At 51.7% G+C, this 17,810-nt stretch overlaps 5 protein-coding genes across 5 annotated transcripts; 4 read left to right on the top strand and 1 right to left on the bottom strand.

Annotated features, from left to right (window-relative positions):
• Positions 1-493: 493 nt before the first annotated feature.
• Positions 494-1,692, top strand: PtrM4_102880 (uncharacterized protein; the record flags this gene model as incomplete). Its single annotated transcript, XM_066107486.1, has 2 exons — positions 494-623; positions 659-1,692. 2 exons carry the CDS (start codon positions 494-496, stop codon positions 1,690-1,692), a joined length of 1,164 nt encoding a protein of 387 aa, XP_065961935.1.
• A 96-nt stretch (positions 1,693-1,788) lies between these two features.
• PtrM4_102870 (uncharacterized protein) lies at positions 1,789-7,159 on the top strand (the record flags this gene model as incomplete). Its single annotated transcript, XM_066107485.1, has 2 exons — positions 1,789-5,551; positions 5,829-7,159. 2 exons carry the CDS (start codon positions 1,789-1,791, stop codon positions 7,157-7,159), a joined length of 5,094 nt encoding a protein of 1,697 aa, XP_065961934.1.
• A 96-nt stretch (positions 7,160-7,255) lies between these two features.
• On the top strand, positions 7,256-11,032 carry PtrM4_102860 (uncharacterized protein; the record flags this gene model as incomplete). The annotated part of the gene is made up of 1 exon (XM_066107484.1): positions 7,256-11,032. One exon carries the CDS (start codon positions 7,256-7,258, stop codon positions 11,030-11,032), a length of 3,777 nt encoding a protein of 1,258 aa, XP_065961933.1.
• Positions 11,033-11,695: 663 nt separating this feature from the next.
• PtrM4_102850 (uncharacterized protein) lies at positions 11,696-11,926 on the top strand (the record flags this gene model as incomplete). The annotated part of the gene is made up of 1 exon (XM_066107483.1): positions 11,696-11,926. A coding segment is annotated over one exon (231 nt), but the record flags the coding sequence as incomplete, so codon positions are not given.
• A 453-nt stretch (positions 11,927-12,379) lies between these two features.
• PtrM4_102840 (DUF1421 multi-domain protein) lies at positions 12,380-17,571 on the bottom strand (the record flags this gene model as incomplete). Its single annotated transcript, XM_066107482.1, has 2 exons — positions 12,380-17,147; positions 17,183-17,571. 2 exons carry the CDS (start codon positions 17,569-17,571, stop codon positions 12,380-12,382), a joined length of 5,157 nt encoding a protein of 1,718 aa, XP_065961931.1.
• Positions 17,572-17,810: the final 239 nt, after the last annotated feature.

Here is a 17,810-nt window from a genome sequence, read left to right as displayed (position 1 = left end):
CGGGCACTATCTTCCCTAAAAGCACTATAATTAAGGAGATACAGTTACACATCGCTGCCGTCTTAGACAACCTATAGCGTCTTAAGCTAAGCAATAAGAGGAGAGATACGCCACAGCATACGACTACCCTAAGCTTCACTTCTTCTCTAGAACCTATAGACTAGGTGTCAGATTGAGGCGAGGTTTTGCTCCATGATCGAGCCGATGGTGGTTGGGGAAGGACATGAGACCCCCAAACCAGGGCTAGCGCCGGGACTTAGCACTGCCAAGCCCGAGGCGAGGCCACCTCCCACAGACAGAGCCGTAGACAGACACAGAGAATACACACCTGATCCCATCCATAAAAATCTGACAATTAAGAGTCTCACTGCCTGTACCGAGTACAGAAGAGTCAATCAAAGTTACTTTATACTACAAATACCGTCAATACGACGATCCCCACGCTACAACACGTAAGCGCCGAACCGAAGAGTCATCAAAACTCATCGACAAGATGTCTGTACTATCAAACAGAGATCCAACAGTGATCCTAACGGATTATACCAATTGGGCTAAATGGTACCAACAACTACAAGCGGAATGCGCCGCATACCAAGTGTGGGAAAAGGTAGATCCAAAGCAACGTGGGATCCTCTAATAGAACCACAACCACCACTAGCTCCACTTATCGGAAGCTATCAGCCATCAACTGCAGCGACGAATCTGCACGTTACCCAATATCGCCAAGCGATCGGCGACGATAGCGCCGAAGCGCCAGCCTACGTACCGGTACGACCCTCGGACCTCGCGACGAACGCGAAGACGTCCTATAAAGAAGATATCGATTATTACCGAATACAACTAGAAGAGTTTAAAATACTTAACCAGAGATATCAACAAGAGCGGACCGGACTTGGAAAGCTCACCGAGCACATAAGGAAGACTGTGTCACAACACCTCTTCTACAACTGCTGCAAGGCAGGTCTTTCCCATCGGCAGTGGATTGAAAACTTAGCCGCAAATGTTGGGATTGACACGAAGGAGGAACTCAAACGTGCGAGAGAACGTTACCTCGCGGCCCAAAAACCGATGAGGTTGTTAGCACAGTGGGAGACCTGGCTAACTGAGATGGACCATGCAATCACGGAAGGCAAGGCCCTTGGCATACCTGAATGCCAAGACGAAGAGTTTATCAAGGAGGATTTCGTCAAAGCAGTTCTCAAACCATCACCAGAATGGACTACCGCGTTCATGGCCGGTGGAAATAAAGACCCACGTGTCACTGTACGGATGATGATTAAACAGTTCCGAGAGTACGCCTCACTGTTGCATCCGATCAAACACAAGGTCCCGAAGGCCGCCTTTGTAGCAAGTGGACCTCAACTGAACGGCGAAGACGCAGATGACGCCGCCGAGAAGGCCCCAGGAAAGCGAGGTCGCGGCAAAAGCCGAAAGACTCCCGGACCGGGCAAGGATAGGAAACAATGCAAGGTATGCGACCAACAGCACGAACTAAAGGATTGTTGGTACGCGTTTCCGCACAACGCCCCTGTTTGGTGGAAGCCACGTGAAACACTGAAGACGATGGCTCAGCACCGAATTGATAGCGACACTGATCTCGAACAAGAGATAAGGGGAGCCAAGAGAGCTAAATTAGGGACACCCCAGATTAAGAAGTCACAGAGCACTCCGGTAGAGGATACTGTCGAGTGACCAGAAGGCCGGAACATAGGCCAGATCAACCTTATAATCTGTGCCTCATCATTTATGGCAAAGGAATCTAAGTACCCACTTCAACGCTCTTACATAATGGACTCCGGAACCACTATACACGTCGGCAACGACCTCGGACGATTCACGAATATTCGACCGCCTATGACAGGAGACTTCCTCTGGGCAGGCAATACAAGGGTGTGGATTAAGGCATACGGTTCAGTTACTCTGAGAGTAGATAGCGCAGACGGTCACCGTCTCCTCTACCTCGAGAACGTCGCCTACTGCCCTGACCTACACTGCAGTCTTGTCTCCTTCCGGATACTCCGCCGGCAAGGTCTTTGGTGGGACACCAAATCCGACCCAACAATCCTCCGACGGTCCGACGATAGCGAACTGGCAGTACTACACGAGAAGTACGGACAATGGATACTGGAACTCAATGACGCTGAGGCGCGAGCAGCGTTTTCAACGCAGCAGCCAACGCGCAGGACAGCCGTACGAAAACGAGCTGAGGCTATAGTCTGGCACAAGAGACTTGGCCACCCTGGATCCGACGCCCTAGAACACCTAGTGAACCAATCTGAGGGGGTGAAGATCGTCGGGGTCCCCACAGTGAAATGCGATGCCTGTGGGATATCAAAGTCGAAGCGAATGATACGACGGACGCCCCGGACTATTTTAGAAGGTCCGGGAGAGCGAGTTGCGATCGACTTTCACGACTACGAAGCAGAAAGTACGACCAAGGAGAAGAGTCAGATGCTTATTAACTGCCGCGTTACGGGATACATATGGGATTTCTATCTTAGTGACAACCGAACGGCAAGAGTCATCCTTAAAAGCCTTAAGATGTTCGTCACCTTTATGATGAATCAATTTGGTATAACGGTAAAGGTTATTGAGACGGACAACGAGATATTTTCCGTGAAGCCAGAGGTCGCCAGATGGTGCAGAACAAGAGGTATAGTACTCGAGCCTTCCGCCCCCGATACGCAAGCGCAAAACGGAGGAGCCGAACGCTCAGGGGGTGTGGTAAAAGAAAAGGGTCGAGCAATGCGACTCGATGCACATCTGCCGTGGGACCAATGGCCGGAAATCGCCCGGACCGCCGTCTACCTACACAACAGGACGCCGAAATATCAGAACCGCTGGAGATCTCCATACGAGATGTTCTTCACGGCAATCGCTTTCCAGAATGGAGTTGTTACATCACCACGCAAGCCCAACCTGTCGCATTTACGAGCGTACGGCTGTAAGGCATTTGCGATGACGGATGACACGAAGCGAGGAAAAGGACGTCTACAGAGATTTGACCCGAAAGCCTGGATAGGGTACTTAGTTGGTTACCGTTCGACGAACATATTCCGAATTTGGGTACCATCTATAGGCAAGGTCATTAGCACTCGCGACGTTGTATTCGACGAGGAAGTCGTATATAGTGGAGAGCATAAAGAGGTTATGGACAATCTTATGCATAGCACTACAGAGGAGATAGCAGCATGGATTCGAACTATTGAACTGCCCCCTGGACCAAATCCCACACGGGAAGAACTTGGAACTTTCTACGAAGATGAGACCATTGCTAGAGCGCCGGAAAATGGGCGGCTCGAGTATGATGAGGCGGGAAGGAAGGTAGTACCTTATCCGACGCCACCACATACGCCCCCACCGGCAGCACTGCTTGCTCAAATGCTAACTAATGTGGAACACCCCTTCAGGGACGATGATACCGGAGGCTACGGCCTACAATCCGAAGAGACTGCCTACGGGAAACAAGGTCTTGACACTAGCTACGGCGAACATGGTGTACAGACTGGCGCACAGCGCGAACATGGTCTATCCGCAGGCGTTCCACGCGAACAATGCGATGCCGGAGGCTACGGCCTACAATCCGAAGAGACTGCCTACGGGAAACAAGGTCTTGACACTAGCTACGGCGAACATGGTGTACAGACTGGCGCACAGCGCGAACATGGTCTATCCGCAGGCGTTCCACGCGAACAATGCGATGCCGGAGGCTACGGCCTACAATCCGAAGAGACTGCCTACGGGAAACAAGGTCTTGACACTAGCTACGGCAAACAAGGTCTCGCGAGTGGTATCCTCCATCCGGAACACAGGATGTTGAAGGAGCCATGGGCAGCCGCCTTTATGGCAGGCACCAAGGCAGGAAACGTTCAAAACTTGGCAGGAGAGCGACTGGACAAGGCAAAGCTTGAGCGTATGATGCGAAACGGCAAGAAGCCTCATCGCAGCCAGCTGCCACCGCCTCCCCAAGCGAACGGCCTGCGAGAGGATCACGAGTTGTTCTATTTTTTCAAAGAGGCTGAGATTACACATCTCCATAGCCACAAGGAAACCAGATCCTGGTCAGAGGTCCCGGCGAAGACGGCTCGGAAGACCGACCAGCAGGTACTGGACTCAATGTGGGTATACACCTACAAATTTGACAAGCACCATCGATTCCAGAAGTGTAAGGCGCGATTGGTAGTGCGTGGAGACCAGCAACGAAATGTCACCGCACAAGAAACCTACGCTGCTACACTGGCCGGAAGATCGTTTCGGATGCTAGTGTCGATTGCGGCCCGGTTTGACCTAGAGCTGAAGCAATACGACGTATCGAACGCCTTCGTCAACGCAGATATTGATCGAACAGTGTACATGCGGATGCCCCCAGGATACAGGAAGCAGGGAACAATACTGCAACTAAACAAAGCGCTGTACGGCCTACGGATCTCGCCATTGCTCTGGCAAAGACACTTCACTGCCTTCCTTCTAGAAATCGGGTTCTCGCCAGTTCCCCACGAACCTTGCTGCATGATCCGAGACGGAGTGTTCATCTTCTTTTATGTTGATGACATTATCCTTGCCTCTTCGAAACGGCACGCGGAAGTAGCTCGGAAAGTGGAAGAGGAACTGAAACAGCGATACAACCTGACCGGAGGAAAGGATTTGCAGTGGTTTTTAGGAGTAGAAGTTATACGGGACCGAGAGAAGCGAAAGATCTGGCTGTCACAGAAAGCTTATGTTGAGAAGATTGCACGGCTGGCAACGAACAAGGACCAACGACACAACACACCAATGGCTAGAGTCGAACTAGTTGCACGTGAGGGTTTGGCGACTCCTGGAGAGATTAACTTGTATCAACGCAAGATTGGATCGTTACTCTTCGCCGCCGTCAACACCCGACCCGATGTCGCATTCCCAGTATCACGACTCGCCCGGTTCCTCACAAACCCTGGTCCACTACATCAAGAAGCCGCTGACCGAGTGCTGTTGTACCTGGAGTCAACCAAGCTTCTATCCTTATCATTCGGAGGAGACGACCAATTGGTAGTAGCTAGCGATGCATCCTTTGCGGACAACACCGCGGATCGCAAGAGCTCCCAAGGGTACGTTATCAAGCTATTTGGAGGACTGATCGCATGGAGGGCGAACAAACAAGATACCATCACGACATCTACGACCGAAGCAGAACTCCTCGCGCTATCGCAAGTGGCTAAGGAGTCCATGTTTGTGCGGATGCTGCTAGAGGAGCTTCGGGTAGAGTTGACGGAGAAGACAATTACGATACAGTGCGATAATACGCAGACGATCCGGCTGATCAACGAGGAGATCTCTCAGCTGACGACGAAACTCCGTCACGTGGACATCCACAATCACTGGCTGAGGCAAGAGGCAAAGCGAAAGTCTATCAGAGTCGTGTATGTACCGTCTGGCGAAATGCTCGCCGATGGTTTCACGAAGACCCTGCCTGCCAACAACTGGCCCCAGTTCTTGACGCAGGTCGGACTGGTTGAAGTGAAGGAACGAGACGTAGAGGAAGCAGATCCAGAGGAAATTCTGGAGAAGATGGAAAGTCTTGTTATATAGTCCGGTATGAATGTCGCAAAGACCACTCCACCTCAGGCTGCCGAGGAGCGCCGAGCTGAGGGGGTGTGTCAGATTGAGGCGAGGTTTTGCTCCATGATCGAGCCGATGGTGGTTGGGGAAGGACATGAGACCCCCAAACCAGGGCTAGCGCCGGGACTTAGCACTGCCAAGCCCGAGGCGAGGCCACCTCCCACAGACAGAGCCGTAGACAGACACAGAGAATACACACCTGATCCCATCCATAAAAATCTGACAATTAAGAGTCTCACTGCCTGTACCGAGTACAGAAGAGTCAATCAAAGTTACTTTATACTACAAATACCGTCAATACGACGATCCCCACGCTACAACACGTAAGCGCCGAACCGAAGAGTCATCAAAACTCATCGACAAGATGTCTGTACTATCAAACAGAGATCCAACAGTGATCCTAACGGATTATACCAATTGGGCTAAATGGTACCAACAACTACAAGCGGAATGCGCCGCATACCAAGTGTGGGAAAAGGTAGATCCAAAGCAACGTGGGATCCCTCTAATAGAACCACAACCACCACTAGCTCCACTTATCGGAAGCTATCAGCCATCAACTGCAGCGACGAATCTGCACGTTACCCAATATCGCCAAGCGATCGGCGACGATAGCGCCGAAGCGCCAGCCTACGTACCGGTACGACCCTCGGACCTCGCGACGAACGCGAAGACGTCCTATAAAGAAGATATCGATTATTACCGAATACAACTAGAAGAGTTTAAAATACTTAACCAGAGATATCAACAAGAGCGGACCGGACTTGGAAAGCTCACCGAGCACATAAGGAAGACTGTGTCACAACACCTCTTCTACAACTGCTGCAAGGCAGGTCTTTCCCATCGGCAGTGGATTGAAAACTTAGCCGCAAATGTTGGGATTGACACGAAGGAGGAACTCAAACGTGCGAGAGAACGTTACCTCGCGGCCCAAAAACCGATGAGGTTGTTAGCACAGTGGGAGACCTGGCTAACTGAGATGGACCATGCAATCACGGAAGGCAAGGCCCTTGGCATACCTGAATGCCAAGACGAAGAGTTTATCAAGGAGGATTTCGTCAAAGCAGTTCTCAAACCATCACCAGAATGGACTACCGCGTTCATGGCCGGTGGAAATAAAGACCCACGTGTCACTGTACGGATGATGATTAAACAGTTCCGAGAGTACGCCTCACTGTTGCATCCGATCAAACACAAGGTCCCGAAGGCCGCCTTTGTAGCAAGTGGACCTCAACTGAACGGCGAAGACGCAGATGACGCCGCCGAGAAGGCCCCAGGAAAGCGAGGTCGCGGCAAAAGCCGAAAGACTCCCGGACCGGGCAAGGATAGGAAACAATGCAAGGTATGCGACCAACAGCACGAACTAAAGGATTGTTGGTACGCGTTTCCGCACAACGCCCCTGTTTGGTGGAAGCCACGTGAAACACTGAAGACGATGGCTCAGCACCGAATTGATAGCGACACTGATCTCGAACAAGAGATAAGGGGAGCCAAGAGAGCTAAATTAGGGACACCCCAGATTAAGAAGTCACAGAGCACTCCGGTAGAGGATACTGTCGAGTGACCAGAAGGCCGGAACATAGGCCAGATCAACCTTATAATCTGTGCCTCATCATTTATGGCAAAGGAATCTAAGTACCCACTTCAACGCTCTTACATAATGGACTCCGGAACCACTATACACGTCGGCAACGACCTCGGACGATTCACGAATATTCGACCGCCTATGACAGGAGACTTCCTCTGGGCAGGCAATACAAGGGTGTGGATTAAGGCATACGGTTCAGTTACTCTGAGAGTAGATAGCGCAGACGGTCACCGTCTCCTCTACCTCGAGAACGTCGCCTACTGCCCTGACCTACACTGCAGTCTTGTCTCCTTCCGGATACTCCGCCGGCAAGGTCTTTGGTGGGACACCAAATCCGACCCAACAATCCTCCGACGGTCCGACGATAGCGAACTGGCAGTACTACACGAGAAGTACGGACAATGGATACTGGAACTCAATGACGCTGAGGCGCGAGCAGCGTTTTCAACGCAGCAGCCAACGCGCAGGACAGCCGTACGAAAACGAGCTGAGGCTATAGTCTGGCACAAGAGACTTGGCCACCCTGGATCCGACGCCCTAGAACACCTAGTGAACCAATCTGAGGGGGTGAAGATCGTCGGGGTCCCCACAGTGAAATGCGATGCCTGTGGGATATCAAAGTCGAAGCGAATGATACGACGGACGCCCCGGACTATTTTAGAAGGTCCGGGAGAGCGAGTTGCGATCGACTTTCACGACTACGAAGCAGAAAGTACGACCAAGGAGAAGAGTCAGATGCTTATTAACTGCCGCGTTACGGGATACATATGGGATTTCTATCTTAGTGACAACCGAACGGCAAGAGTCATCCTTAAAAGCCTTAAGATGTTCGTCACCTTTATGATGAATCAATTTGGTATAACGGTAAAGGTTATTGAGACGGACAACGAGATATTTTCCGTGAAGCCAGAGGTCGCCAGATGGTGCAGAACAAGAGGTATAGTACTCGAGCCTTCCGCCCCCGATACGCAAGCGCAAAACGGAGGAGCCGAACGCTCAGGGGGTGTGGTAAAAGAAAAGGGTCGAGCAATGCGACTCGATGCACATCTGCCGTGGGACCAATGGCCGGAAATCGCCCGGACCGCCGTCTACCTACACAACAGGACGCCGAAATATCAGAACCGCTGGAGATCTCCATACGAGATGTTCTTCACGGCAATCGCTTTCCAGAATGGAGTTGTTACATCACCACGCAAGCCCAACCTGTCGCATTTACGAGCGTACGGCTGTAAGGCATTTGCGATGACGGATGACACGAAGCGAGGAAAAGGACGTCTACAGAGATTTGACCCGAAAGCCTGGATAGGGTACTTAGTTGGTTACCGTTCGACGAACATATTCCGAATTTGGGTACCATCTATAGGCAAGGTCATTAGCACTCGCGACGTTGTATTCGACGAGGAAGTCGTATATAGTGGAGAGCATAAAGAGGTTATGGACAATCTTATGCATAGCACTACAGAGGAGATAGCAGCATGGATTCGAACTATTGAACTGCCCCCTGGACCAAATCCCACACGGGAAGAACTTGGAACTTTCTACGAAGATGAGACCATTGCTAGAGCGCCGGAAAATGGGCGGCTCGAGTATGATGAGGCGGGAAGGAAGGTAGTACCTTATCCGACGCCACCACATACGCCCCCACCGGCAGCACTGCTTGCTCAAATGCTAACTAATGTGGAACACCCCTTCAGGGACGATGATACCGGAGGCTACGGCCTACAATCCGAAGAGACTGCCTACGGGAAACAAGGTCTTGACACTAGCTACGGCGAACATGGTGTACAGACTGGCGCACAGCGCGAACATGGTCTATCCGCAGGCGTTCCACGCGAACAATGCGATGCCGGAGGCTACGGCCTACAATCCGAAGAGACTGCCTACGGGAAACAAGGTCTTGACACTAGCTACGGCGAACATGGTGTACAGACTGGCGCACAGCGCGAACATGGTCTATCCGCAGGCGTTCCACGCGAACAATGCGATGCCGGAGGCTACGGCCTACAATCCGAAGAGACTGCCTACGGGAAACAAGGTCTTGACACTAGCTACGGCAAACAAGGTCTCGCGAGTGGTATCCTCCATCCGGAACACAGGATGTTGAAGGAGCCATGGGCAGCCGCCTTTATGGCAGGCACCAAGGCAGGAAACGTTCAAAACTTGGCAGGAGAGCGACTGGACAAGGCAAAGCTTGAGCGTATGATGCGAAACGGCAAGAAGCCTCATCGCAGCCAGCTGCCACCGCCTCCCCAAGCGAACGGCCTGCGAGAGGATCACGAGTTGTTCTATTTTTTCAAAGAGGCTGAGATTACACATCTCCATAGCCACAAGGAAACCAGATCCTGGTCAGAGGTCCCGGCGAAGACGGCTCGGAAGACCGACCAGCAGGTACTGGACTCAATGTGGGTATACACCTACAAATTTGACAAGCACCATCGATTCCAGAAGTGTAAGGCGCGATTGGTAGTGCGTGGAGACCAGCAACGAAATGTCACCGCACAAGAAACCTACGCTGCTACACTGGCCGGAAGATCGTTTCGGATGCTAGTGTCGATTGCGGCCCGGTTTGACCTAGAGCTGAAGCAATACGACGTATCGAACGCCTTCGTCAACGCAGATATTGATCGAACAGTGTACATGCGGATGCCCCCAGGATACAGGAAGCAGGGAACAATACTGCAACTAAACAAAGCGCTGTACGGCCTACGGATCTCGCCATTGCTCTGGCAAAGACACTTCACTGCCTTCCTTCTAGAAATCGGGTTCTCGCCAGTTCCCCACGAACCTTGCTGCATGATCCGAGACGGAGTGTTCATCTTCTTTTATGTTGATGACATTATCCTTGCCTCTTCGAAACGGCACGCGGAAGTAGCTCGGAAAGTGGAAGAGGAACTGAAACAGCGATACAACCTGACCGGAGGAAAGGATTTGCAGTGGTTTTTAGGAGTAGAAGTTATACGGGACCGAGAGAAGCGAAAGATCTGGCTGTCACAGAAAGCTTATGTTGAGAAGATTGCACGGCTGGCAACGAACAAGGACCAACGACACAACACACCAATGGCTAGAGTCGAACTAGTTGCACGTGAGGGTTTGGCGACTCCTGGAGAGATTAACTTGTATCAACGCAAGATTGGATCGTTACTCTTCGCCGCCGTCAACACCCGACCCGATGTCGCATTCCCAGTATCACGACTCGCCCGGTTCCTCACAAACCCTGGTCCACTACATCAAGAAGCCGCTGACCGAGTGCTGTTGTACCTGGAGTCAACCAAGCTTCTATCCTTATCATTCGGAGGAGACGACCAATTGGTAGTAGCTAGCGATGCATCCTTTGCGGACAACACCGCGGATCGCAAGAGCTCCCAAGGGTACGTTATCAAGCTATTTGGAGGACTGATCGCATGGAGGGCGAACAAACAAGATACCATCACGACATCTACGACCGAAGCAGAACTCCTCGCGCTATCGCAAGTGGCTAAGGAGTCCATGTTTGTGCGGATGCTGCTAGAGGAGCTTCGGGTAGAGTTGACGGAGAAGACAATTACGATACAGTGCGATAATACGCAGACGATCCGGCTGATCAACGAGGAGATCTCTCAGCTGACGACGAAACTCCGTCACGTGGACATCCACAATCACTGGCTGAGGCAAGAGGCAAAGCGAAAGTCTATCAGAGTCGTGTATGTACCGTCTGGCGAAATGCTCGCCGATGGTTTCACGAAGACCCTGCCTGCCAACAACTGGCCCCAGTTCTTGACGCAGGTCGGACTGGTTGAAGTGAAGGAACGAGACGTAGAGGAAGCAGATCCAGAGGAAATTCTGGAGAAGATGGAAAGTCTTGTTATATAGTCCGGTATGAATGTCGCAAAGACCACTCCACCTCAGGCTGCCGAGGAGCGCCGAGCTGAGGGGGTGTGTCAGATTGAGGCGAGGTTTTGCTCCATGATCGAGCCGATGGTGGTTGGGGAAGGACATGAGACCCCCAAACCAGGGCTAGCGCCGGGACTTAGCACTGCCAAGCCCGAGGCGAGGCCACCTCCCACAGACAGAGCCGTAGACAGACACAGAGAATACACACCTGATCCCATCCATAAAAATCTGACACCACTATACAACATGTTAAAAGGAGAACTTTTAGTGCTACGGAAGGAGCTTACATCCTTACTAGACAAGGGCTTTATACGAGCAAGTAACTCCCCTACTGCATCCCTAATTCTTTTTGCGAAGAAGCTAGGAGGAGGTTTGCGACTTTGCGTTGATTACCGGGCACTAAACGCCCTTACGAAGAAAGATTGGTACCCCCTACTGCTTATTTAAGAGACATTGCACAACGTGGCGAAGGCTAGGTGGTTTACAAAGCTAGACGTTATTGCAGCCTTTTACAAGATTCGAGTTTAAGAGGGAGATAAATAGCTTACAGCCTTCCGCACGCGCTTTAGACTATTTAAATAGCTAGTTACCTCGTTTAAGATAGCTAACTCTCCTAGCACCTTTTAACGGTACATTAACTAGACGCTCTGCGAATATCTAGACGACTTCTGTACAGCGTACCTTGACGATGTCTTTATCTACACAAACAGCTCTCTCCAACAACACCGCGAACAGGTCGATAAGGTGCTCACACGGTTAAAAGAAGCTAGGCTATACGTTAATATTAAGAAGTGCGAGTTCGAAGTTGTGAGGGATCGATCAAGAAAGATTGGATTTGACAAGATACAAGCTATCGAGCTATCTACGTTGTGAGCCCGAACTTATGCTGTGGGCGCCAAGGCGCTAGTCCGATAAGATAAGGATCTTATCGATATGGGGGCCATGGGCCGAGCGAGTCTATGGATCCGTAACAGAAGTTAAGACTACTAAGTACCTTAGCTTTATTATTAAGGCTAGGAAAGGAATTCGCATAGATCTAGAGAAGGTTAATGTTGGTTGGCTTTGCACTAAGTGCGTAAAGGGAAATAACGATAACTAGGAATGCATTCTGTTCGGTGGTTCTAATTGATTTATTACGAACACAGCTGCTACGAAGGTATACCTAAGCTCTGCGCAAGGTGGGCCGAAGTCGGGCCGAAGTGTCCAGCAGCCGACGTCTCTACCGATACTCACGATCCGACACTGGAAGTCTTTTCTTTCTGGGTAGCTAGTAACTCTGCTTGTATCGGTAGTGACAGTATGTGTTGATGGTAACTGTGTGTAGCATCAACCATCAAAGCTTGTCGGCCTCTGCACCCATCCCTCTACTCGGACTGTCAGCTTATTGCCGTCAATAAAGCGTTCAAGAGCGCGGTTTGGCGATGCCTTGGTGAAGGCGTCTGCAGGATTGTCTTCACCATTGATCCAGCGGATCTCCGTGATCTCGCGACGCTCATATGATTGGCGCAGCGCCATGATGTCGATCATGAGACGCTTTTCCTTCGTCGTCCCAAGCTTTACTAGGCACTCGTACAAGGAGTACGAGTCTGTACAGATAACCAAGGGAATTGCAGGTAGTCTAAGTCGTTCTGTAACTATCCTCAGCGTGGTTGCAACTGCAATGCCTATGTCAAAGCCGTTGACCATGCCGTAGATCTCTGAGGCCAGTACGCTCCGTGTGATGCGCTTGCATTTTGTAGAGCTGTAGTGGATCACGTTGCCCTGTATTGTGAAGGTGTTGACGTCAATAGACTCGTTGACGAGCATAAGGACAAAGCCTAGCTGTGAGCTGAGGTCCTTGTTGTTGGCAAAGGAGCCGTCTACAAAGACTATCAACTTAGCCTCCGTAAGGTTGACAGTGACGTAGCGTAGGCCACGAGTGAGATTCTCCATCTGCCATTTCAGGCGCTTGTTGAGTGCCTTAATGTCCTCGTCTGATGGTTGCTGCGCTTGAGCAGCTACGGACAGATCAAATGATGCCTCTGGTTGGCATGTTGATGCGATGTACGCTCCGCGGGCGCGTTGCTCGGTGTACTGTTGCGCGCGGTCGGGTGCCCTAATATCAACAAGCCTAATCCTTCCTCCTTGTCCTTTCTGCCTGAGGATTAAGACTCTGCTGGCGTCCATCGTAAGTGTACATCCATTAAAGTCTAACTGCACCTCTGGTGTCAGCATAGCCTTTGGTTTTGATCTAAACTGCGCCTTCTGGATCTTTTTCTCTTCGCGTGATAAGAACGCGGTCGTTCCGAGCATGAGGGTGTCGTCTGTCTGCATACCGACGATGCCGAAGACGTCTGCGTCGTCGCTGTTCGTGATCAACAGGCATGGGTCGTACGTAGATGTTGACATATCTAGTTCCTTGCAGTGGTGTCCGTGATATGTTGTCCACCAGTGGACTCCTGCCTCCGCGATCCCATATAGTGGCTTGATCACGTGGAGTATCGTGCCTTCTGGATATCGATGTACCAGCTCGGTAGGGAGGTGTGCGAGTATCGTCCTCTTCAGTGTTGTCTGAGCCTGTGGGTATGCCTGCGTAATATCACGTAGCTCAACGCTCATGCCGCTTTGTACTAGCCCAGGCGCCAGCGACATAATCAGGCGCTGGCTACATCGCTGGATGGTTGGCGACTGCGTTAAGATAGCCTCCTTGCCATAGTCTTGGTAGCCTTGGATAACCAGACGGGATTTCTCATAAGGCTTAGTTGTCTTTCCCTTGACCTCACGTACTAGGCGTGACTTAAAGATCCGGATCTTGCTGTGTAGCCTCTCGTCGTATTGCTCAAACTTGAAGACTCCACGACCTACTAGGTCGCTGATCTCTTGGTCATCAGACGCTTCAAAGGGGGCGCCTGAGGTTGTGATCACGCCATCGTTCCGTAGCTTGATAGCTAGCTCAAGATCGTCCTGCTCCTTCTTGGTGATGTACGCGTGCGCCTTCCGCTTGTTCTTTGACCCTGGAGGGCGGCCTCTTCTACGTGGTTGCGCTGCCGGAGGTACTGCTATCGGCTCGTGCGGCTCATTCGGCTCATTCGGCGCGTGTGGCGCATCAGGGTCGCTCCACAGGTGGTCTGGTCTGTAGTATGGCTTAACGACAGTTGATCTGAATGTCGCTGGACCATTAACCATGTCGACAGTGATGTTGTGGCCATCTGTACTGGCGATCTTGTACGGGCCATTCCAGCCATCACTCTCTCTCCATACTAAGACTTCGCTCTGGAGTGGGAGCGCGAGCATGTCTGCAGTGGCTGGTCCATTGCGGGTGTTCAAGGCGTCTGCAACTTGGCGCTCTGCAGTGAGCTTGCGCAGGGCTTTCGTCGCCTTTTGAATAGCCTCGCTGCGTTTGACCATTGATGGTGATGGCGGTGACTCTGCAGTCATTCGTGGGTACGCTCCAAAGACTAGTAACGTCGGGACTAGTCCATCAGGGCCAGCAGTATCGTTAACAGCCTTCACAGCCATCTGGAGAATCGCGTCGTCGGACATAGTGTCAGTGAGTTCTGCATGGAGTATGTCCCATGCCCGGCGTAGAGGGGCATGGTACCTCTCAGTTTTGCCGATAGACCAGTGCGCCTCCGTAGGTACTTGCTTGCATGTGACTCCCATGATCTTTGCTTCTGCGCGGAACTCTGCGCTCGCGAAGTTAGTACCTGCATCATGCGTGATGATGTCGGGTGGTCCCTGGTAGGTGTCGATCCATAGTATCCGCAGTGCTTGCCATGTTTCTTTAGCTGAGATAGCGCTGAGGAACCTCGCGCCTTGAAACGCTGTTGAGGAATCGACCACATGCAGTACAGGTTTGTTGCTTAGGTACATTACGTCCACCAGGATCTCATAGTTGAAGTGGTGATCATCCTTAAGAGTGAATTTGAATCGGCGCGGCGCGGAGCTGTGGAGCTGGCAGTGGTGGCAGAACTTAGTGACTTCTTCTAGGGTTCTTTCTTCGAAGTCGTTATGGCCAGCATCCTTTAAGAGTTTGACTAGTCGCGTAACAGCTGGGTGTCCAAACCGTCGATGGAGCCGTCGCAATTCTGTCTCCGTTAGGAACATAGTTGCTCTCTCTCTCTTGTTTAGATGGAACCAAGGATGTCCCCATTTGCGAATCACCGGGATGTGTACGTCATCCTGAACCAGCTCGTCTGTCGTATTGTTGAAGTATACCTTTAAGCGGTCCATGTCTGCAAGGCATAGCAAGAACGGCGTAGGCGCCTCGAGCACTTCGAAGTTGATTTTTCCGATCTCCGTAGAGACCTGCACGGTGCCAATCGACGCTGTAGCCTCGCCTTTTCCGAATTTAATAGACGCTTTCCCTGCTGTAGATGTGTCTAACTTAACCGTCGGATCTTCTCTCGTAAGTGCGAGGTATTGCTCCTTGCCGACCGTGGATACGTTTGCAGCGCCTGTATCTGGTAGGATTCCTTGGTACACAGATCGTGTGTAGCGGTCCTCAAGCAGGAACTGCGATGCTGGTGCTGACGGCGCGTCTCGGCTGTATATGTCGTCGCCCGAGATATGATGCAAGAACGCCTGGTCTGCAAGGCATTGCTCCTTGAAGAACTGGTGTTCAGAATGTGCTTCCGCGACGTCGTCATCCTCGTCATCCTCGCAGTCTTCCTCCTCTCTCCAGCCTCTCTGATTGTACTGGCTGGTGTGCTCGATCCCTTCGTATTCTGCAAGATGTACGGAGAAGTCCTCAGGGGGCTGTGCACCTGTAAAGTATAGCGTAGAGAAGAACTGCGCACGGGCATCTTTGCGCTCTTTATCTGTGTGGTTGGTAGACCAGCATCCTTCCTTCCGGCAAACAAAGCATTTCTTCCTCCAACGTGGCTTGAATCCTCGTCCGTTGTCGTCGCGCTGCTCGCCTCCTCGGTATGCTCCTCTGGATCCGCCTCTGAATCCTCCTCCACCTCGAGATCCACCTCGGATCCTTCCATTGCCGTTGTATCGGCGGTCTAGGTAGTATTGATCTTCTGTGACCAACTGGGCGGTGTGTTGCCGTGCTAGGTGTGTTTCCACTGCGGATCGTAGATCTGAGAAGAGTCCTTCACAGATTGTGGCTGGCTTGAACAGTGCCATCTCAAGTTCTGGTACTCCTCGGCAGGCATTGATGACCGTAGTGCGGAGGGCATCCTCACCCTCAAAGTTCTTGCCAAGGGCACGCTGGCATAGCTGCAGCTTGTCAAGCAGGATCTGCAGAACCTCGTGTAGTCCCTTATCAGGGTTCTCTGCGCGGGTGCGAGCGAAGGTTGTAGTCGTCCAGTCTGTGTAGTAGTGCTGGTGATGGACGTCATGGTCGAAGTGGTTTTTGATTGCCATGTACGCATCAGCAAAGCTATCATCTCTCTCTACAACCTGTATGTAGAACGTCTCTGCACGCCCGGTAAGGATACGGGGAAACACTGCGTGAAACTGCTCCTCCTGGATATCTACCTGCCAGCAGATGCTGAAGAAGATCTTAATCTTATCGTCTAGGAGATCGTACGCATTCCCTGTATACTTGTTGCTATTGTCCCATAGCTTAGAGAACTGCGTGATCGTATTGGCTTCGAGCCGATCGTTGCGAGACCATCGCGGCGGTAGCGTCTTGTACGGGTCATGTGGTAGGCCAAGGGGTCTGTCAGGTACTCGGTTTGTAGGTTGCTGAGGGAAAGGTGTCACCTCGCGGTATGCGGTCGCTGGGGGTCGTGTCTGTGTCTGCGGGTACCATTGTTGTGGTTGCATAGCCTGCTCCGTTTGTCGAGGCTGTGGTCCTGCATAGGCATTGATCGCGTAGGGCGGTTGTTGTAGCTCTTGATATTGCGGGTGGCTTCGAACGCCTTGTCTCACTCTATACTGCTCGCCCTGTGACGGACGTTGTGGCTGCGGCTGTAGCGGTTCCAGTGGCTGCGTCTGTTGCAGTGGCTGCTGCGCTTGTCTATCTATAGGGGCTGCTAGATGTGCGTTCTGCTGACGCTGGTACGCCTCAGAACGTTCGTCAAACTTCTCGGCCTTGAACTCTGCAGGGTCCCATTCGGGAGCGTTTTCTCCTCCTAGTAAGTTGAAGAGGGAATCAGCTACTCTAGCCCGAAATTTGCCTGTATAGACTCCCTATACCGGAGCACAGTCTTCAGAGATCTTAGCGTAGTGCGCTCAACCTTCTGGAATAGCTCTCGTGTCCATCCTTCAAAGTCCCATTGGTAGTCGAAGTATAGTCTCTCATCCCATTCCATTCCTACATGGTAGTCGTGGATAGCCTTCGCGACCCAGGTTGTTGCGTGCGTCTCGTCTGCATCCTCTGGTGCGGGTACACCCCAGAGAGATGGGTTGATATAGTCAAACGTGACTGTGTATGGACAGTGTCGCATAAGGTGTTCAGCAGTAAACTTCGCTCCTGGGGATATAGTTTCTGCGCGCTTGCTTGTATTGCGTTCGGATGGATAGTTGAGTAGTTGCTCTTGAACATCAGCGTCTGTATCGCCAGAGTTGCTCTGGCTGCCTGCCATCGTGCCGGTGTATATTGACGCGTTGCCTTGTCTTGTCTAGCTGGTTGGTCGGTTCCAGCGCTTGTGGTTGTACGTGATAGGATCGTCCGGGGACGCTCGTACGGAATCGCTACGCGTTGCTGACGCACTATAGTCGTCCCGAGACTTCTCGCGTCGGGATATCAATAGTCTGTCGCTCTGCGCTGCTGACGTGCTGTAGTCGTCCCAAGACTTCTCGCGTCGGGATTTCAACAGTGTGT

Source organism: Pyrenophora tritici-repentis, chromosome 5 (genome assembly GCF_003171515.1).
Source record: "Pyrenophora tritici-repentis strain M4 chromosome 5, whole genome shotgun sequence".
In the NCBI taxonomy this organism is placed as follows: Eukaryota; Fungi; Ascomycota; class Dothideomycetes; order Pleosporales; family Pleosporaceae; genus Pyrenophora; species Pyrenophora tritici-repentis.
This window is presented reverse-complemented; position numbering and strand designations above follow the sequence as displayed.